The sequence below is a fragment of the Pteropus medius genome, unplaced genomic scaffold, assembly GCF_902729225.1.
Source record: "Pteropus medius unplaced genomic scaffold, Ma_sr-lr_union100, whole genome shotgun sequence".
Lineage (NCBI taxonomy): Eukaryota > Metazoa > Chordata > Mammalia > Chiroptera > Pteropodidae > Pteropus > Pteropus medius.
In genome coordinates this window covers 31,228-53,615 of record NW_024349842.1, presented here as the reverse complement: position 1 = coordinate 53,615, position 22,388 = coordinate 31,228, and the positions used below count along the sequence as shown (strand labels likewise).

Here is a 22,388-nt window from a genome sequence, read left to right as displayed (position 1 = left end):
GACCCCACCTCCAGAAGCCTCAGTTTCTTCACGTGATATTATAGAAAGGTGTTTGTTCTTCGTTCCCGGTTCTTGGCACAGAGCAATTAAAATTTTGGGGCTTTTCTGAGTAATGAGAGTGATAGGAGTGTCTTTTGTCCTGACGAGGCAACTCTTGGCGGGCCCCTAGATAGCTCCAGGGTGGTAGCAGGACACCAGAAAGACAAAGTCTTGATTAGAAGCTTGGAACTTCCAGCCCCACCCCACCAACCTCCTGGGAGGGGAGAGGGACTAGAGATAATTACTGATGGGAAATGATTTCATCAATCATGCTGACGTAATGAAACTTCCATAAACAACAACAACAACAACAACAAAAACAACAACAAAACCCCCCCAAAACAAAAAACCTTAAACATGGGTTTCAGACAACTTCCATGTCGCGGACATGTGGGTGCAGGGAAGTGGCCTGCTGAGGGCGGGGGATAGGATGCTCCACGCCCCTGCCCCATCCCCACCCTACTCATCTCTTCCATTTGACTTTTCCTGAGTTGTATCCTTACGATAAACCAGTAACACTAAGTACATCCCTTTCCTGAGTTCTGTGAGTCATTCTAGATAATTCTAAAACTTGAGGGCAGGGGTCATGGGAACCCCTGAATTTGTAGTCAGCCAGGAAGAAATGGGAGTAGCCTGGGCATTTCATTTGCTATTGGCATCTGAAGTGGGGCTGTCTTGTGGTTCGGAGCCTTGAACCTGTGGGGTCTACATCATCTCCGGATAGTTAGAGTCAGAACTGAGTTGAATTGTAGGACACCCCGTTGGAGAAGGGGTCATTGATGGGAGAACAAAACTCTTCATCTCGTATGAAAAACAACCAGGTAGGTGTGATGCTAGAAGTAATTATGATAATAATGTAGGTGATCTGCCGATAATAGGTGCTCTCGGAATTTGAGAAGATTTTATTCGCACTCCCCTCTCTCTCTGAGACCTCTCACTCCTTGAGAGGTCACCCTTGCCCTTTTCCTTCTCTCTGATCTCACAGAGCTCAGGTAGTATTCCCCCCAGGAGCGATGGAAGTACAGACCTGTAAATCTATACCTATTATTGGCTATCCTGTAGTGGGTTCCGTCTGGCACCTAGACAGCCAAATAAACTGACGTGGGGTTGCAGCGAAGGGAAAGAAAGCATCTATTTCGAAGGTATCAATACAAGGTAAATGGGCAGCTTATGCTCAAAGACCGAATTCCTCAATGGTTTACATTCAGGATCTTTTGAGGAAAAAGAAGGAAAAAATCGTGAGTAGGGATTCAAGGTTGTGGGCCGTGAGGATTGGTCGGTGATGATGTAAGTTCCCAGGATTTTCTTAATCTGATTTTATTTCTCCCCTGGTGTCCTCCTGTCATCCCATCCAGGGTCTTTGTTACTGGGTTTGAGAGGTCTTCCTGTTTGTTGACAACCTCAAGTTCCGCAACCCATCTTGGGGTTGTTTCAGTGATGTCACCTTAAGAGCAGAAAAACAGATCTCTCCATCTTGTGCTTAGCAAGCTACATCCTTCTCTGATCTCGAGCCATAAATTGCCTGCAGCCTGTTTTACAGGCAGGTTTCCAGGCTCCCAGACACACCTGCATTGTTTCCTAATCTTTAACTAGAAATCATGACAGCCAGCAACAAAAACGGAGACCCAAAGAACTATCGGGTAGTTGAGGTCTGTATGCCATTCTGAAGCTAAGGAGAAGAGCTGGTTGGGGTTTGAGGCTTTAAAAGGCAGGAAAGCCACTCGCGCGGAGATGGCAAAGCAAAATGTTTGGTACGTAAGTGTTTGCTGGACATCTCCATGGGAATTGCCCTCCTGGAGCTGGTCTGTCATCTAAATTTCTTCTAGGTCGAAGGGGGTTTTCCGAGCCTTTCATTTCCCAATAACCAGCTGAAAATCAGTATCCCAAAAGGCAGATCTTGTGATGGCAACTCTGATGCCCTTCACAGCCGAGCTAGGACTCTTTAAGACGGCTAGTTTAACAAGCCTAACTAAAAGCTAAACCTGAGTATGCCTAGTCTTTTCATCAAATTCATTGATTATCTAAGTCATTACCAAATAAGACAAAATACCGAAACATTGTTATATCAAAATGTAACTACTTTTGACTTCTTGTTACAGAAAACCTAAAAGATACGTTGGAACCTGCTAATGAAAATATTCCATGCTTTGCTGTCCACAGCTTCCTCTGGTGGCAGTCTTAGGTCCTGAAATGCAGCTCAAGAGGTGTGTTATGGTATTTCCCATAGCTGTTAAGGAAGAATTGGGAGTCCTGGGACCCTGACTCTTGTCTCGGATTAGTGTTTGCTTAATTGTTACTAACTGCTTAATTGGTCCCTTTGTTGTCTTTTTACATGTCCCTAATTTTAATTGGTACCTGACAAGCTTGCGGCCTACGTGAAAGACTCAAGTCACACTTCTGTTGTTGAGGAGATGGTGACGAGGTGGCGGGGGGCGGGTCTCACAGAGGGATGCCCGCTCAGTTTCAATATCATCCAAACACTTTCATGTTTAAGTGAATTTAATTCCAAAAATGAATACGGAAATGCTCAAGAAAGGTCTGATGTGATTTACAAAAACAAATGGGTTCAGAAGGGCCCCTGAAGTCACGGTAACTTTGTGAGTCTCCATATTTTCTTAGTTGATAAAAAATGTTGTGTATGTGTGTCCAGGAACTTTCGATTGTTCATCTCTTGTTCATCTGTTGATTCTGGGAATGCGTAATGGACTCCTACGACGTACCCCACCAGGCGTTCGTTGCCCTGGACTCTGCGGTATGGCAGTGAATGAGAGAGACAAATTGGACCTTGGTGCTGAGGTTCACCTATATACTTCACAGCTAATATCTAAAAGGCACTTCAAGATGCCTTAAGATCCTTGATCCCGGCCAAATTGCTGATCTCGATGTGCTCCTCCAGAGTCTTTCCCGCCTGGGGAGCGTGCACATTGGTTTTCCCAACACCCGGCGTCCAGTCCTTCAGCAAATCCTCTCGACTCCACGTGCAGAACAAATCCAGAAACTGACCCCTTCTTCCCACGCTGGTCCAGCCACCATCACCTGTCACTTGAATGACTGTCTTCCTCTCTTCACTGGGCTCCCGGACCTCAACCCAGCAGCAGCCACAGGAATCCCGAGGAAACGCAGATCGCTCCCATCCCTCCCCTGCGCTAAACCGTCCAGGGACTCTGCAGTTCACTCAGAGTAAGTCCACTCTGTGGCCTGGAGGCCCTCATCGCCTGGCCGCTCCCGCTCTGACCTCAGCTCTCATCCCGGCCGTGTTTGCCGCCTCCTTGCCGCTCCAGGGCCCAGAGAGCCCACCGCTTCACCTCCTTCTCGTCTTTGCTCAGATGCTGAGTTTTCAGTGAGGATTTCCCTGACCACTATCTTTTAAATTGAAAAACAAACAAACAAACAAACAAAAACCAACTTCATTCTGACACACTGTGTAACACATTATTGTGGTTGCCGTTTGGCTTGCTGTGTGAATCCTCTGCCAGCACAGCAGGGCTATGAGGGCTGGGATCTGTGTCTGTTGTGTTTCATGGCTGCATCTCCAGTGTTTAGAACAGTGCCGGGGATGTGGTAAGCACGTGGTTGTTTTTTTTTTTTTTAATAAATGAGTAAAGAAATTGCACATGCGTAATGGTTGAAAGGGTGAAATGTGGAGCGTGATGACCTCACATAATGAGGATTCTGACCTAGACCGAAGGACCGGGGAAGACGTCCGTGAAGAAGGGCGTTGAATGGAGGATGACCCCTGGTTAACTTAGAGCTCACGAGGGGGCAGGAATAAGCAAAGAACACAGCACGCACAAAGGCCAGGAGCTGAGTGAAGTAAATGAGTCCAACTGACGCATTTGGGTGAGTTAAATGAGCAATTGTGCCTGAAGTGCCCAGTACACAGCGAGTGCTAAATAAAGGCCAGCGGTTACCATCATTCCACTCCTGTGGGCACCCATCCAGGATCCGCCCGCTTGCACACAGTAGTGATAGAGAGACAACATTCTCTCCTGATGACACAAGCAATCCATAACATCACGCCTTGATCATAGCTTGATGGAAACATAAGTGACAGGCAATCGACCACACATATTTAAAGGCGCACAAACTGGTAAGTGTGGACGTGCACACGCACCCCACGTGTGTCCATGCCCCACACAAGTTTCTCACGTGCCTGTGTTACCCCTCCCTCTGTACCCACCGCACCCCACAGTCCTCAGGCAAACACGCATCTCTCTGTCGGTATAGATAAATTTGCATTTTCCAGAATTTTATGTAAACGGAGTTGTAGAGTATGTTCTCTCTCTTTTTTTTTTTCCACTCAGTTTAATTGTTTTTCTAATGAGGTGGAATTCACATAACATAAAGCTAATCATTTTGAAGTGAACAGTTCGGTGGCATTCAGTGCTGCCACAATCTTGTGCAAATACCATCTCTGTCTAGTTCTAAAACATTTTCATCACCCTCAATAAAACCTTGTGTCCATTAAGGGTTTGCACCCCATCCCTCTATTCCCTAAGCCCTAGAAACCACCAGTCTGAATTCTGCCTCTGTGGGTTTACTCATTCTGGATATTTCATACAAATGGAATCACACAGTATGCGGCTTTTTGTGTCTGGCTTCTTCCACTGCTAGATCTTGCGCTTACATAGCACAAGCTTTATTTGCTGAAGGGATGCCTGCTGAAGCACTCAGCAATGAGAGCCACAATGCCTACAACTTATTTTGAAAATTTAAGGATAGGCAGTGACAGAGGTAAGAGCTTGACCCGGGGAAACCCAGAAGGGAAGTACTTGTTCCTCATTTCATTAAGGAAATCTCAGGGGTAAGAAGTGTGTTTGCTGGCGATAAATATGGAGGCAGCCCCACGCGAGAGCCGAAGGCTGTCTTTGCCGTTTACAGGTCAATCTCTGGGGCAAATTCTGGCATCACCCCGGCTCCTTACACCTGGTGGACCCACCAGGCAGTCAATAAGGGGAAAGCAGAACGAGTCAGCCAAACTGTGCGCTCAGGGCCCACGACTGATCCTTGCCCGGCCACGGCGTGACTTAGAGGCCTTGGCAAGTTTCTGTTCCTCTTTTGGCTTCTGGATCCTCTTCATATGGGGAGCAAAGAATTGCTGTAGCTGTGCCTAAAAAGAAAGGAAAGGAAAGGAAAAAGGAAGGGCCCAGAGCTGGCAGTGCTGCGGGTAAACGCCTTAGAGCTCTCAGTGATGGCGCCCTACGGCACCAATTATATACGATAGTGTTTATCGTTGTTAGTATTTCTCTTCCTGTTTTGAAATTGGTATTCTTAGAAATCCTCTGATCCCCATGCGCTGTGTAGTGGTCAGGAGCCAGCCCCGGGGCTCAAATCTGTCTCTAGCACTGGAGCAATGTGTTGTGTCTCGCCCAGATGCCCTTGGGCAGCTGGTGTGGGCTGACAATATCTCACAGGTGCCCCTTCTCTGGAGAATTGCCCCTCCCCTAACCACACACCCTTCACTCCCTCAGCTCCAAGGCAGAGCTGGCCTCATAGCTGACTGGAACGAGAGTGCAAAAGGGTAGTCGTGGTGGATTCAACTCTACGGTGCAACATGCAGGATCTAACTAAAGTATGTTTCAAGCCTAGAGACCGCCTTCCTTAGTCTTTCTGGCCTCTCCTACCTACTTCTCTCTCTCCCCTTCTCCAGAGGATGCTCCCTTAGGAAAGCACTTGAAGAAGCAGTCCTGTCTCAGACCCTGCTTCCGGGACATCCCTCCCGAGGAAAGCATTTCGCAGCTGCGTGTGTGAGAAATTCTAGTAATTGGGACAGATACATCGAACAAATATCTGATGTTTACTATCATAGACATTTGTTTCTCGCCTGCAGCATGTCTACTTGGTGGAGTATTTTTTGGGAGGGAGGTGTACTCTGCTTTCCTCACACTTTGGGGAATTTGGGCTGATGGAGGCTCTGCCATCTTCTACGTGTGGCTCCAAGGTCACCTTTGACGGCCGCATAAATGGGGGAGGAAGGCATTCCTGTTTCTTAACCACTCAGGCTCAGACGTGGCATCAGTCATTTCTGCCCACATTCCATTGTTGGGAGCTAGTCATATGGTCCACTTCGAGAGGGGCCGGGAAACGTAGTCCATGGCTGGGCAGTCACCTCTCAGAAAGATCTCTACACCCTGAAGGGAACACGAGTCTTTGATGAGCCGTTATCTCTGCTGCATTATGTGACCTTGGACAAGTTATTTGATATCTCTGGGCTCGGCTTCTTTACCTACAAAACTGGGAGTTTAATAGGATCCCCTTCATGGTCGTCATGGTTCGATGAGTGGAAATATACAAAATTCTTGGTGCCAGGGCTTGGAACAGAGTAAGGACTCACAATGCTAACTATTTTCATCATTTGTGGAGAATCTACTTTGGGTTACATATGATACAGGCCCTGAGGTGCAGGGAATCATCACATCTACCTTACAGAGAGGATGATGAAGTTCAGAGAAGGCAAGTGAATGACCCAAGGCTCCACAATCGAGAAGTAGCAGAATCAAGCCTGGTAGCCGACAGAGTTTCACACCAAGGACTGCCAAAGTGTCTGCTAAACAGCCCCATGCCCAGTCTTGGCATTTGCTGCTCAAGATACGCAGGACGGCTGCCTTCATATCCTGACTTAGTCTTATATGGCTGGGCCCTTGCCAGCCTCTCTTCTCCTATCTCTTATCACCCTCCCTCAAACCCACTCCAGTCCAGCACCTGCTTGCATTCTAACCCTTACATAAGCCAAACTTATTCCCACCTCGGGGCCTTTGCCCCTGCTCTCCCCTCTGCCTGGAATACTCTTCGCACATGTCCTTCCACAGCGGGCTCTTTTCCCCACTCTGCTCTCAGCTCAAAGGTCCCCTCCTCAGGGAAGCCCTCCCTGATCCCAGTTCAGTCCCTTACCTTCACAGCACCTGCCCAGCACCTAGCACCATCTAACATTATTTTTGTACTCACGTATTTGTAGAGCGTCTGTCTCTCTCCTACTAGGCTATACACTCAACGGAAGCAGGGCCCTCATTCTAGCTGGCCTTCCTGTATCCCTAGCAACTAGGATGGTGCCTGGTATAAAGTTCAGCCTCGGGAAATATGTGTCGACCAAAGCAAGGCATTAGTGGACTACTCAGGACCCCGTGTGCTCACCTTCGTTCCCCTCTTCCTTCCGGGACACTGCTTCAGGCCACGCACAACTTCAGAAGGCGCCATGCACACAGCCGCACGGCGAATCGTCGGAGGGGACAGCGTTTCAGCAGCTACGTAAATGCAGCGATGGCTCTGTGATGCTGTTTGTTGTTGTTGTTGTTGTTGTTGTTTTTGTTTGTTTGTTTGTTTGTTTTTCTAAAAAGCTGGTTTTCTAGCACACTACTGTTCCCATCTGTTTCTAGCATAGAAACTTTGCTTTGTCAGGGAATACCTTACTTCTTCGATAGAGATTCAGTCTCCACTGGCACCCTCTCCCCCTGCTACGCCTCAGCTGCCTCCTGGGTGCAGGAAGTGGAGACTCTAGGCCTGCGTTGGGCTGGGAGGGGAGAGAACAGAAGAGAAAACATGAGGAAAAGTCGTAAAAAAAAAGGAATAAAAAAGAAAGCAATATGGGAAGAAAAGTCAAAGAAAAGAGAAGTAGATCTCTGTGGGGGCAGAGGTTAGGGTAGAAAAGCCATGGAGACTGGCCAAGACACACCCAGCAATGTCCTCACAGGCAGTTGGGCCATTTCCCCACCTGGGGCCAGAAGGTGGCCAGATTGACATGAGAGATGAGGAAACCGTGTCCCCGAATACCCTGAAACAGAGCGGGGCTGGGAACCTACATGGCTGGGCTCAGGAGGAAAAAGGGTTGGGTCTAGACAGTGGAGGCTGAAGAAAGATGCTTCTCTTTTTAAATGCTGAGAGATCTGGGAGCCTAAGCCCTGGTCTAGGGGACGAGGTGGGGCAGGGAGCCTGGACTCCTGGTCTGAGGGAGGAGGGGGACTCAGGGTACTCTAAGGTGTTGAGACTCCGTGGGTGGGCCCAAGCCTCCTTTCCCAAGGCCCTCCACTCCCCACCCATTTCCTGGGCTGCCTCTGGTGAGGCTGGCTTATAAAAAGGCTCAGTTTCCTGGCAGAAAGAGCAGGAGAGAGAGAGAGTTCTAGCTGCCTTAACCATGAGCCCGGCCTTGCTGCCAGCCCTCCTGGGCATCATCCTCATGCTGCCTCGTGAGTGAAGACCTCAGCGTGGGTGGGGATCTCCCTGGAGGACGGGCTAAATGGATTTACTGTTCCCATCTCAGGAGTGCAGGCCCTGATTTGTAAGTCGGGCACACTGGAGTCCGTGGTGGACGTAGCGCAACTACCCTTGCAGTGGACGGCTAATGAGGCGACCTGTGCAGATGGCTGGGGTTGCCAAGACACGATGCTATTCATTGAGAATGGTGAGCAGGAGCCTGCGGACTCCAAGCCCGACTCCCACGCTCTCCTGTGCAGCGATATCCCTCCCCCTGCCCAGTCCTACCCGCGTCCTGTGTCGGGACTAAGAAGACATGCTCCCCTCATTCCTGGAGCAGTCGCCTCCTCAACAAGAGCAACCCCTCAGGTGCCCAGTCACCTCCTCTCCAGCCTCTCACCCCAACTACGACGCAGACCCCCCAGGACCCTGGTGTCCCAATCCTCACCCCAGCCTGTCTCCCTCTCTCGGTCCAGGACCCCAAGTGTACGTATTGCTCATGAAGAGCTGTACCAACGAGGAAGATCAAGAGGTCCAAGTCACCGAGCACAGGGCAGGCCCTGGCCTCTCCGTCATCTCCTACACCCACATATGCCGCGGGGAGGACCGCTGCAATGACCTATCCACCAGCCTCCCCTTCTGGGCCCCGCGCCCCAGCCCAGGTGAGAGGGAGGAGGGAGAGGACAGGGATGTGGGGGAGGTGGGAGCAACAAGGCCCAGGGGGTCGAGATGAGCACAGAGGGACTGTTCATTGAGATCCCCCTTCCCCTCCCCCCACCCAGCCTGCCCACAACCCCCAGGACCCCCCTCCCACCCCTGCCCAGGGCAGCATCTTCTAACGGTCCTGGGGCAGCGAACTGGACACACCTTCTGACGTCCGACCCCCCAGCCCAGACTCAGCGATGGCCCTAAGTTGGGCTTGCTCGGTTTTCTGTGTGTTGGGTTTGGTTCACCCGTTTCTAATCAGATTCTGGTATTTTCTTTTACGAAGCAAAATTGGCCTGTTACTTTCCACTGTCCTCGTCTGTATCGTAAACCGGGTTTGGGGTGATGTTTTACGTTGCTCTGTTCTTAGCGTCATCTTGTTTGCTTGGACCCTGTAGTGCGGGTTGTGGATGAAATTTGCCCTGGTTCCTCCTTCCCCAGGGCCCCTCCGCAGACCTCATGCTCCCTTCCTCCCGATGCAGCCGCACGACCCTAATTTCCTGCACCCCAGGCCTGCATGAGAGGAGCCCCAGCAGGGCACATCTGGGGAGACTGAGAAGCTTGATCCCGGGGACCAGGAAAGGGGAGACAGGTAGAAGGCACCTGATCTGAGTGTGAGCGTGCTCAGGCCTTCCTTCCTCTCTCGCCTCCCCAGTCCCGGGGTCCGTGCAGTGTCCAGTCTGCTTGTCTACAGAAGGTTGTGACTCTGAAAAGAAGCTGACCTGCCCTGCCGGGCACATGCACTGCTACAAGGGGGTCCTCCAGGTCCGGGGAGGTGAGCTGAGACATCGTGTTGCCCTCGGACCACTGAAGGCAGGGCGGGTCTGAGGACCGAGATCTGAGCCTCTGGAGAGAGAGGGTTGCTGAGGCCTGGGGCCTGGAGGAGGGTGGGCCTGGCTTCCCAGGGCCGGGCGGTCCCAGCGGTGGTGTCTTCTCTCCTCCTCTCCCTCTCTGCCTTGCTTCCTGTCCACAGTCGGTATGGACACCAATCTGAGAGTTCAGGGATGCATGACCGAAGCGACCTGCAACCTGCTGAATGAAACCAAGGAAATCGGACCCCTGTCTTTGACCGAGAACTGTGGTGATGGTGAGTCCCACGCCAGAAAGACCAGGCTGTGACCTGCCCTGCAGCCCCGGGGCACGACGACTCTCGTGAAAGTCAGACATTCAAACACGTCCCCCCAGTGCCAGCACCCACAAGGAATGTACAAGTGCGTCAGTCACTCGAGCATGTGAAAGGTGACGGATTGTCCCGGTAGGCGCATCGTGGTGAGGCTGCCGGTACGATTGTCCAGCTGAAGGGGAGAAACAGGGCATGGGTCCAGGGAAAGATGTACAGGACAGGAACCCACGGGTGGGTATTTTAAGTGACTCCAGGACCGGCCAGTAAGTTGGGGCAGCCTGTGCTGATGGGAGTGGGGAGGGGGTGGTCAGAGGGGCAGGGAGGGCTGGCCGCTTTGTATTCTGCTTTATCCATTGGGAGTGGACATGAGTGCGGCGGCATCCACGGGCTTTCATGCTGGGAGCGACTTCTGCTTTCCTAGCTATTTCTTTACACTCTGGACCTTGGGTAGTCCTGGGTCTCCCACTTTCCCTTGACCACCAACCCTCCCTCAGCCGAGCCCCACCCGTTCTTCTGGAGCTCCCAGTGGCCATACTGCACAGGAAAGGTCAGAGAGAAAATCGAGGTGCTTTGGGTGTGAGAGGGAAAGCAAGAGCCCAGCGGGGACACAGGGAGGGTCCCCACCTACTGAGTGCGGCCCGCACGGTCTGCGCGAGGAGCACCTCTGTGGCGGGGAGAGGACCGGGGCCTCAGGAGAGCGGGGGAGCCTCCCGGTCCGACCCTGGGTTTCCTCATCCGCCCCCCGCACCCTGCCCCTAAAGCTTCAAGGAGGAAGTTGAGTGAATTCAGCAAACATTGTCCGTGCGCCTGGACCTGTCTGGCTAGACTGGGAGCCTTGAGGACAGGGCCTGGATGTCACTGCCGCACAAGGGCTGGCTCAGGAGGGATGTCAGTCTGTGCAGGATTCCAAGACCTCCCTTGGAGACCCCAGAGGACTCAGACCTCGTCCCTGCCCTGAAGGGCCTCCTGGATGAGGAGCGGCGACATCACGGACGGTCACAGGGCTGTGGTAGAGGGTGGTTGGGAAGCCTAGGGAAGGGAGATCCTGATGTCCTGGGGTGGGGTATCAAGGAGGGCTTCGTGGAGGAGGTGACCGTGAGTCATGTCCTAAAGACGACCTGCAGCTTATTAGTAGCAGAGGAAAAGGACACTAACAGGCAGAGAAAACAGCCTCACAAGGCCTGGGGGTGGGACTGAGCCGGAGGTTTCCAGGCAGCGACCCTCGGCTCTGCCTGAGGAGAGCTCGTCAAGAAGATGCAGCACAGCTGGGATGGGGTGATTGCAAGTGTTCCGGACGGATGAGGTGGGTGTGGGTGACCCCGGGAGAGCCAGTCCAAGCAGAAGGGGCCGTGGTGCGGGACCAGGAGACGGGAAACGACCTGGTGTCTTGGGAATGGGTATTGGTGCGGGAGCGAGGAAGGGGCAGGGAGGCCTGCCGGTGGTCCAGCAGCTGCAAAGCCAGACCGAGGGGTCGGTCTTTCTCCCGAGGGCGGGGGCCGATGGGAGGGTGCTGAGCAGGGAGAGACAGTCTGAGGCTCCCCATTTCATTCCTGCTGTTTCATTGTCTGGCCCTCAACTTTGGGACTAGGTGTATTCATAATCCAGAAGGCGTTTCAGAAACAAATGGGAATAACTCAGGCCCCACGCCATACCACATCGACACACAGCACACAAAACACACAACAGACAAACGGCATTCGCCATGGCACATACACACCACACATTATATGCCACACACGGGCCACCTGACTCCTGACACGCACCACACACACCGGAAACATATACCACAGAGAGCACACAACAGCTCACCACACCTCACATGCCACATACACCACACACAAACAAAACACAGGCACACAGAACACATATCCACACCTGCACACACACAACACATACCACACATATCACACACACGCCACACACCATACAAACTTATCCTATGCATACCCCACACACCCTCACGCATACGCTCCACCACATACCATGCACAGACGCTACACAGACCACACACGTGCCACTGAAAACACAGCTTCTACACCCCAAACGAATATTCCTGCTACAGAATCCTATTCCGTTAGCTTTCAGCGCCAGGGTCAGAGCTGGCAGGACGCCTTCGCCGTCCCTGGTTCACATCAATTCAGCAGTTTAGCAAATATTTCTTGAGCATCAGCAGGAGCAGGTGTCAGAAGCTGGGGTACAACAAGACGTCATGGAGAGAGAAGGCGTTCCAGGGAGAGGGACGGCTCCTGTGAAGGCGTGGGGCTGGGGGACGGCAGAGCACAGACTGCCCCAAACAGGCCGCGGCAGGAGCCCGCGCAAGTAGAACCAAGGGCTGCAAGGGGAAGGGCCTTGGCTGCCCCCTAAGGAATGGGGCAGTGGTCCACAGTCAGGGAGAGCACAGCACTCAATCGCCTTGTGTCTGAATCAGAGGTGTGGGTTCCCGTCTGGGTTCAGCCCCCGAACCGGCTTTGGAGGATGACCACCTCTTTGAGTCCCTTTCACCAGATTCAGAGAGGAGGGGATGATTCCAGGCAGTGGGGTGCGGGGAGCACATGCAGACTCTGGGGTGGGTGTGTGCCTGCTGCGTGCTGTGTTCCAGGAGGAGCCTGGAGGCCAGTGTGGCTCCAGCAGTGGGATCGAAGGAGAGCAGAACAGGACGTGTGGGCTCCGGGCCATTTTAAGGACTGAGTTTTATTCTGAGTGGGATGGACAGTTAGTTATTGGAGTCTTCTGAGCAAAGGAATGACATGAATCACCTTACCTTTTCTGAGGTTCCTTCTGGCCACTGGGTGGAGCCTAGAGTCAGAAGGACATGGGGGGTAGGGTGCAGGGAGAGTCAGGAGGAAGCAGGCAGGGCTAGGGGGTCCTGGACCGTGGTGGGGCAGCAGAGGTGGTGAGCAGCAGTCAGGTCTGGAGGTGCTTTGCATCGTAAGCCAACAGGATTTCCTGATGGGTGCAACACGGAGTGCAACACGCAGAGAATTGTTAAGGGTGACGACAATGTTCTCATCTTGAGCGATTGCAAGAGAGGAGCTGCCATTGACTAAGACGGGGAAGGTGGGGGTGGGGCGAGCGGGGTCAGGCCCAGAGGAGGCGGCAGGAGCCAGGGGCTGCGGTCTGCCAAGTTGGGAATGAGCCGTCCTCCTTCGCGGGGCTGCTGTGAAGGTGACACAGTGAGCATTGCCGGGTCCCCAGCCCGGAGCGTCTGCATCATGCGACACGTCGCCGCTGGTCACGTAATGGCCTTCGGAGAAGGTCTAGGCTTCTGGCTTTCCCTCTGGACTCCTGAGCACCCCAGAGGCCAAGGTAGCTGAGGATGGTCCTCGATCACTGTCTCCCCGCCTCGCTCACCCCGAGGAGCCTGGCTCTGCTAATTACCAGCGACGGGACACTGGGCAAGCTGCTTTAGAACCCCTCTGCCTCTGTTTCCCATCTGGAAATCGGGAAGGGGAAGAATAACACCACTGCTTTGGAGGGGGGGTCGTGGGAAGTAATGAGCTAACCCGGATGAGTGTGCCCCTTGGGAGGCTGAAGTGGGCTTTCCACGGAAGAGGATCACGACAGCCAGGCATGTAGGAAGTGCTCGGTACACACTAAGTGCTGGAGTATCTTTGTTTGGAACATCATGATTTTCAGTTAAAAGGAGATACGGTGTCCCTGTGGCCTCCCACTTTCCAGAGGAGGACATTGAGGGCCACGGCAGGAAGTAGAGCCTGGCCCAGGCTAAGGAAGAGCCCTCCGTTTGGCTCACCCCACAGCCTCCCTCCGTGGCTGTGGAGAAGGCTCCCTGCAGACGTTGGAGCAGAAGCAGATAGAATGGGGTGGGCTCAGACTGCAAAGGCTCCTTCCTAACCCGAGACTGAGGGGCTGTGTCCACGCCTCCTGGCGTGTGGCTCAAGACCGTGCTCGCCTTCCCAGGGACAGGACCTGGAGGGACAGACGCGGCCCTTTCCCTGGCTTACGCAGACCCTCGTCGTTTCTTCTCCCCAGCTTTTCACACCTGTCAGCAGGGCGTCTTTTCTAAGATTCAACCATACCTGGCCGTGAAACCCATCCAATGGCGTGGATCCAAGAATGTGACATGCGATTTGAACGAGGTGTGTCAGGAGACACTTCTGCTCATAGACGTAGGTGCGTGTGCTGTGCGAGGCGGTGAGACCCTGCATGGGGTCCTGGGTCTCCTGTCTTTGACCCTGTCCCCTGAGTTTCCTGCCTGGTGCCCCCACCCACCCTCGCTTTAAGTTCTGAACCCAGCTCTTTCTCTTTCAGCACCTCATTTTCCCCTTCTGAAAGTGGGTGGGGTCAAGGTGAAGGCCTAATGTTACCTAGTTTGCCGGGTAGGCCTGAGGAGGTGTGCGCTGCTCCGTGCCCAGAGCTGAGTGGATGGGATGACTTTGTTCAAGGTTCATTGTGTGCCTGGCTCTGTAGATCCCATAGCATCTGCTTTCTTGCGGTTTTACCGACTAGTGGGAAAATAGATAAACAAAACAAAACAAAAAAAAGCAGGATATGGATATAAAGATAAACCCTAGGATTGGAATTCCACAGAGAAAGGAGACAGAGAGAGAGAGAGAGAGAGTGGAGGAAAGTTGTAACTTGAGAATGGGAGATCAGGGGAAGCTCTCCTGAGAAGGTGACATTTGAGCAAGAACTGTGAGGTGGCAGAGCTGCGAGGGGGACCCAGGCTCAGGCCCCAGGTTTGCCCTACCAGCCGCGACCTGTGCCCTTGCACTCAGCGAACCCGCCTTCTCCCTCTGCCTGCTGAGCCTCGGGGCTGGCTCCTGCCTCCCTTGGAGTCTCCCCCCTCCCAGCCCAGCTTTCACTGTCTCACCCTCAGGACCCAAAGCCCTCATAGTGGGGAGCAAAGGCTGCAGCGAAGCCAAGACAAAGGATTCCAAGAACTTCTCCATATACTCGGAGCCCCCCGGAGTTTTTGTCGCCTCCTATGCCCATTTCTGCTCCTCTGACGGGTGCAACAATGCAGGCAGTACCAGGGTGCTGCTGGACTCCCTCCCTCGTCCAGGTATTGGAACTTGGAGGGCTGGGGTGGGGGCGGGGGAGGGACCAGATACATGAAGAGATAGGTGCCCAGAGACTCTGAGGCTCAGAAAGGGTGCTGCAGCTGGGAGCACAGCCAAGCACCCCGACCCTCTCTCTGCTCTCCAGGTTCTCAGGCCCTGGGACACTTCCAGTGTCCCGTCTTCGTGCACGTCAACACTTTATATCCTGGTGACTCTGAAAGTGTCACCTGCCCTAAGGGCAATACTCATTGTTATAGAGGTTTCCTTCTACTCAGTGGAGGTGAGTGCTGAAGGCCAGGTCCCAAGGATGAAGGTTTGGGGGCCTGCATTCACTGGCCCTGCAGTGAGGAGGTGCTGGAGGCCCTGACTCAAGGTCTTGAGGGTAAAGACGGGAAGGGAGGTAGAGTCTGGGATTCCTGGGTCTTAGGAATTTAAGTGTGCACTATTGTGAGCCCTCTCTGATTCAATTTCCATTCTTTTGGTGGACTGTCTGCCACAATTGCAATTCAGGGCTGCAAGGCCCAAACTTACCTGATGAACCATATCCAGAATATTGGGGAGTTGACTGCATCTGAGTATGCTGTTACGCTTACTTTCCCTGCTGGAGCTCCGCCTCCCCTCACCGTGGCTTGGGTGGTGGGGCTGGGTCTATCCCTAGCCCTTTGGTATGGGGTACCCTTACTGCTGACTCCATTTCCCCATGACTCTTAGCCTCTGCTCATCCCGTGTACCCAACCCTCTCTCTGGCCTTATAACCAGACACTGAGTTAGTGTCCCATCGTCTCCATGACTTCCCAGGCAGCTACAGGCTCATACGCTTTGTGGCCTGATAACAACACATGGAAGGGCCTGGGAGACGCTCGCCTGGCCCTGTGGGAGCATGAACACTGAAGCAAGGGCCACTAGTGTCTGATAAATAAAGACATTGTTTTTTCTCCCAGTGCTGTGATTTCTCTATGGGGGGTGAAGGGGGGCATGGGGCCTGGCATGGGGAGGAGGGGAGTCCAGTGAGGGAGTCACCATCTCAGGCCAGTCCTTCACTGATGTGCCGCACGTCTCTGGTCCAGCTCGGGTGATAGCGCGGCCTTCAGGGTGCTGCGGTCAAAGGCATTTGGGAACCGCCGTGACCTGGGCGGTGAAGGTGCGCTTCGAACACTGAGGCTTCTGTCTTAGGAGTCCGGCTCCCAGCACAGACGAGGACTCACTTCACTTGAGTTACTTGACATAAGGGTTTGTGTGAAGTGGGAAACAAGAGGGTGTGCACAGTGTCCTGAGGCTGGTGCTGCAGGGTCTGCCGTTGTCACCCTAGGCCTGGAAGGCTCCGGAGAAGCCATGACCATTGCTAGAATCTGGGGTGAGGGCAGGTCAAGAGGTAGCTGACTGACAGGAGCTCAGTGAAATAGGATCTCAGGCTGAGTCCTCAGTCCAGACCACAGTTACTCTGTAGGGAGGGAGCTGGGCAATTAGTCCTCCAGCCTCACTCATTGTCAGCCCTCTGCTCTCCGGTTGGGGCTCCCCACTGACTGCACCAGCTGGAAGGCAGGAGATCCCATGGACGCAGTCCCCATAGATCTGCCACCCACAGCACAGAAAGCCGAGGGGTTTAGGGGAGAAGGGGAGACAATGAATCTGGACAAGGAAACACAGTGTCCACACAGCTCAGCCCTTCTCTCCTCACATCTCCCCCTTTCCTTTGTCCAGATGGAAATCAGAGCCTTCAATACAGAAGACACAATTCCCCTCTGTCACTTCCTCATAGTAACATGGTGTGCTAAGGACAACAAAGCCACACTCCCACAGTGCTAGAGGGCCAGCTCTTCACATAGCACAGGGAGAGGAAGATGGGGGAGGTGACGTAGAACTTAGCTGTGGAGGTGTGGGGTGTACTGGTGGCAGCCAGCACTGCCTTCTTTCACCGCCGGCCCCATATTCTCTCACCACCTGCCAATGCCTCCTCTGGACAATTGTCGTGGGACGCAAAGCTTCGTTCTTAGGGGAAGCGAGTGTTTGATGGTCTTGTCTCTATGGAGTGTCTGTGGTTTTCCACCTGCCAGAGCCACTGGTCAATGAAACAGGAACATGTACCCCCAGGAAACCTCCAGGCTTCCAAACATAGTCCTCCTTGAGCCAGCCACTCGTCCTCCTTCTGGCAGTCAGGTTCTGTCCAGCGATGAGCAGAGCGATCCTCTTTGTCCGTTTCAGCAGCATGAGGAGCACAAGATGGCCAGGGTGCGGGTGTGGATTCCACGTGAGTAGAACTGTGATGGGATCCCTCAGCCACACTAACCTAAGCCTGGTCTGCACATTCCCTCCTCTGTGAACAGATCACCTGGAATCCTGTGACCCCATAGGTGTGGGTGGAGGGCGGAGCAGGAAGAGCAGGTGCAATGTGTGTCTCACCCAGCACCCATTCCTGAGTGAGTCTGAATTCATACACACCCTTCCCATGGATGATGGACGCTACTGTACATGCTAAATGTCACATTTTAGTGGCCCAGACAGCATCCAGTGTGATGTGCAGTTCAGGTCACGGTGTCCTTTGTGTCCTACGGTCACAAATTCAGACTCTTTTGAAATAATAAGTCAGGAGCTCTCTCCAGAATGAGGCTAGTTATCTGCAGAAGAAACCTAGTTTTGCTCCAACACCCTCAGGTTCTGCACTGTGATTACCCTATTATCTCTTTATGTCACGGATACGTTTAATGACGTTAGGTCTGTTGTGTCATATGGCCTGAGGTTCAGGACAGCTGAGTTTCCGGCCTGAACCTTCACCGGAGTCCTTTCCTGCTCAGGGATCCACTGATAACCAGCCATCTTATGTGTTCCGTCAGCAATGAGCAGGAGAAGCATGTCAAAATGTGCTATATTTCCCCCATAAATCCTAAGAGACCTAACTCTTTTCTGAAGGCAGCTGCACAGAGTTCGTGGCCACGTGCTTTTGTCAGTTTGGAATTTTATAACAAAATAGCATGGCTTATCAATAACAGAAATTTATTTCTCCCAGTTTTGGAGACTGGAAGTCCAAGTTTGAGGTGTTTGCATGCTTGGGTTCTGGCGAGAGCTCTCTTCTGGTCTGCAGATCTCTCATTGTGTCCTCACCTGGCTGACAGAGAACTAACCAGCTCTGGCTTCTTTATATAAGTCACTGTGATGATTAGTCTTATGTTCGACTTTACTGGGCCAAGGGATGCCCAGGATACCTTATCTTTGAGTGTTTCTGTGAGGGGGTTTCCGGAGGAGAATAGCATCTGGATGGGTGGGATAAAGGATCCCACCGCGTGTGTGGGCTCCTTCCGAATCTTTCAGGGCCTGAATAGAACAAAAAGGTGGAGAAAGGAAGGATTTGCTCCCTGCTTGAGGTGAGACATCAGCCCTCCTGTTCCCCAGCCTTCGACCTGAGACTGGAACTTATACCATGGGCGTCCTTGGTTCTTGGACCTGAGGTTTGTTCTGGTATCACCCTTACCAGCTTTCTCAGGCCTCCAGCTTGTAGACAACAAATCATGGGACTTCTTAGCCTCCATAATCATGAATTGATTTCTCATGATAAATCTATTCTATTCTATTCTATTCTATTCTATTCTATTCTATTCTATTCTATTCTATTCATCTTTCTATTGATTTAGTTTCTCTAGAAGACTCTGACTAATAAAAGCACTAATCCTATTCACAAGGCCCTGCTCTCAGGACCTTATCACCTTCCAAAGACCCCAGCTCCAAACACCTTCACACTGGGGTTAGGGTTTCAACGTATGAAATTTGGGAGGATACAAATATTTAGTCCAGTGCATCTAGATTCCACTTGGACCCAATAACAAAGCAGAAGCTGCTTTCCAAATGTCGGATCCCTGTGTGAAGAAGGAGGCATGGGTTTTCTCCAAAATTCCACAACCCAAAATTCTGCATTGTGATTCTCTTATTGTGCCACATAAAATATGCTGAGCTTGAAACATAGACACTCTGACTGTTTTTAATTTCTAAATATAATCACCCAAGAGTTATTTAAAAGAATATTTTACAAATTTCCAACTGGAAGATTTTGGTGGGAGATCACTTGATTTTACTTCTTCAAGACAGTGTGAGGCTTAGTCAAGTCTGATGTCCTCTTATAGGAAGTAAGGTTTTTGCCCAATTGTATTTGTGAAATCAGGTTACAAGATTTAAAAAATCGATCGCAAGTGACTGACCCATTGCAAAAAAAAAAAAGTCAACTGTGGGTAACTCCAGAATAAAAAAGCATTGGAATTTAGATTTTGCTTATTTATTTGCAGAGACTTAAACTAGCCTGTGCTCATTTGATTTCTAAATTATTCATGTTGAATATAAAGTCAATTTCACTCAATGAAGAACCACTTTTTGAGGCTGTTTAAATTCTACGAATGAGTTGCAAAGTTAACGTTAAGAAAGATAGAGAGGGTATTTACTTCACAGACTTGAAAACTCATATCCGAAAAGATATTTGCACACCGATGTTCATCGCAGCATCAGTCACAGTGGCCAGGACATGGAAGCAACCAAAGTGTCCTACGATAGATGATTGGCTAAAGAAGCTGTGGTACATATATACAATGGAGTATGACTCAGCCATAAGAAGAGATGAAATACTGCCATTTATGACAACATGGATGGACCTCGAGATAATCATACTAAGTGAAATAAGCCAGACAGAAAACGTAGAAAATCACATGATATCACTTCTATGTGGGATATAAACCTAAAAGCAACAAATGAACAGGACAAACAGAGACTCATGATCATGGACAATAAACTAGTGGTTACTAGAGGGAAGGAGGGAGGGGGGAAAAAGGAGGTAGATAGGATACAAGGGGTCAAATACGTGGTGACAGAAAGAAATCTAACTATGGGAGGTGCACACACAGTGTAAACATATATATCTATGCCTTACTGTTAAAAGTGTACAGCTGAAACTTATTGGATTTCATTAACCAATGTCACCATCAAAAAATTGTTTAAAGAGTATAGTAGAGTAAACATATAATGGTAACATAGTCATGTATTATTATCAAGTATTATGTACTATGCATAATTGTACGTGCTATACTTTTATATAAGTGGCAGCACAGTAGGTGTGTTTACACCAGCACTAGCACAGACATGTGAGTAATGCATTGCAGTGTGATATTGCAATGGCTCAGACATCACTAGGTGATAGGACATTTCAACTCCATTATAATATTATGAGACCACTGTCATATATGTGGTCCGTTGTTGACCAAAACATTGTTATGTGATGTGTGACTATAGATTACAAAATTATAGTAATCAAAAGAGTATGGTATCAGCATAAAGACAGACATAGAAATCAATGGAACAGAATAGAGAGCCCAGAAATAAATTCATGCATATTTGGTCAACAGATCTTAGACAAGGGTGCCCAATATACACGGTGGGAAAGGAGAGTCTCTTCAAGTGATGTTGAAATAGCTGGATATCCATATGCAAAAGAATGAAATTGCATCCTTATCTTAAATCACATAAAGCAACTCAAAATGGATTAAGGAATTAAATGTTAGACTCCAAACTATGAAACCCCTAGAAGAAAACGTAGGGAGAAAGCTTCACGACATTGGTTTTAGCAATGATTTCATGGATATGACACCAAAAACACAGGCAACGAAAACAAAAATGAACAAGTAGGACTACAGTAAGCTTAAAAAACATTAAACTGAAAAGAAAAAAAAACCCTGCAGTGCAAAGGAAACAATCAATAGAACGAAAAGGCAACCTGCAGAATGAGAGAAAATATTTCCAAGCCATGTATTGAATAAATACCCAAAATATATAAGGAACTCCTACAATTCAACAGTTAAAAAACCAATAACCTAAATTTAAAATGGGCTAAAGATCTCGAATAGACACTTCTCCAAGTAAGACATACAAATGACCAACAGGTATATGAAAATGCTCAATGTCACCAATCGACGGGGAAATGCAAATCAAAATCACAATGAGATACCAGCTCACATCTGTTAGAATGCCTATTATAGGGAAAAAAAAGACAGGTGTTGGTGAAGATGCTAAGAAACCAGAACTCTGGCACATTGTTGGTGGGAATATGAAATGGTACAGCGACTGTGGAAAACGGTATGGAGGTTCTTCAGAAAATCTTTTATTTATTTATTATTATTATTTATGCTGACAGCATCTCGTCTTCCTAGGTGGTCTCCCATCCAAGTATGAACCAGGCCCGACCCTGCTTAGCTTCTGAGATCAGAAGGGATCGGGCTTGTTCAGGGCGACATGGCCGTAGACCATGGACCGTGGCTCCACTGGGGCACGAACCCACGTGTAAAGCAGATGTGCTCACCGCGACGCTATGGAACCACGTCCCAGAAAAATTTTAAATTGAGCTACCATGTGATACGGCAATCTCATTTCTGAGTATTTATCCAAAAGGATTGAAATTCGGATCTCAAAGGAAGAAAAACAAACAAACAAAATGAAAACAAACTGGCAGATACAGAGTACATTCTGGTGACTGCCAGAGGGGGGTTGTGGGGCTGGGAGAAAGGGTGAAGGATTAAAGAGGAACAAATTAGTAGTTGGATGTAGTCAGTAATATTGTAATGACTGTGTGTGAGCCAGATGGATGATAGAGTAATTGGAGAGGGGGTGCGGATTTCATGACATAAGCTATATAAATGTCTAACCGATGTACTGTATACTGGAAACTAATAATGAAAAAATAGTCAAGCAAACAAACAAAAAAAGAAATTAGCATTCCTGTGATCGTAGCAGTACTATTCACAGTCCTGGAAACAACCTCAATGTCCACCAACAGATAAATGGATGAAGTTGTGGTATATAGTACATGTCATGGAATACGACTGAGCTTAGGAGGGCGGGTCTCCTGTCGTGTTAACAGAATAAAATAAAATTAAGTTAAAATAAAATAAAATGGAAAAGCTTTAATAGTCATTGTAATAACGGCTCTGGTGCATGGAGAAGACGTAACTTAATAAATTGTGTACTTTCGATATGTTAACTTCATTACACGTCAACTATAACTTAATAGAGATGTTAAAATTGCATATGCACATACGCAATATTGCTTAAAGTGTAAATCGAGTAAAAAATACAAGACTCTCCAAAAAAAAAAAACAAACGAAAACTCTGGCACGATTTTTTCTTGCACATCCCCCCTGTCCACCAGAGGGCAGCAGAGCCATTCTGTAGTCTGGAGCTTTCCCCTTCCGGGCCCTGGCAGGTGGTCCGGGCGGCTGGCCTCTCTCAGCAGGGTCCACAGCCAGGAGGGTCTGACCCTGCCCTAGCTTCACTCAGGCCACAGTCCT

General features: G+C 50.3%; 1 protein-coding gene and 1 pseudogene across 1 annotated transcript; one reads left to right on the top strand and one right to left on the bottom strand.

Annotated features, from left to right (window-relative positions):
* Positions 1 to 7,999: 7,999 nt before the first annotated feature.
* LOC120583066 (CD177 antigen-like) lies at positions 8,000 to 15,529 on the top strand. Its single transcript, XM_039838404.1, has 8 exons — positions 8,000 to 8,219; positions 8,294 to 8,434; positions 8,703 to 8,888; positions 9,587 to 9,706; positions 9,905 to 10,018; positions 14,045 to 14,185; positions 14,892 to 15,077; positions 15,221 to 15,529. Exons 1-8 carry the CDS (start codon positions 8,168 to 8,170, stop codon positions 15,364 to 15,366), a joined length of 1,086 nt encoding a protein of 361 aa, XP_039694338.1. The 5' UTR covers positions 8,000 to 8,167; the 3' UTR covers positions 15,367 to 15,529.
* A 5,700-nt stretch (positions 15,530 to 21,229) lies between these two features.
* LOC120583069 (uncharacterized) lies at positions 21,230 to 21,348 on the bottom strand (annotated as a pseudogene).
* Between the last annotated feature and the right edge of the window lie 1,040 nt (positions 21,349 to 22,388).

Excerpts from the sequence above, each read along its gene's own strand:
- LOC120583066 (XM_039838404.1), top strand. The coding sequence starts at position 8,168 with ATGAGCCCGGCCTTGCTGCCAGCCCTCCTGGGCATCATCCTCATGCTG. Across the intron at positions 8,220-8,293 it reads CATCATCCTCATGCTGCCTC|GAGTGCAGGCCCTGATTTGT; the intron begins GTGAGTGAAGAC and ends TTCCCATCTCAG. Across the intron at positions 15,078-15,220 it reads GGACTCCCTCCCTCGTCCAG|GTTCTCAGGCCCTGGGACAC; the intron begins GTATTGGAACTT and ends TCTGCTCTCCAG.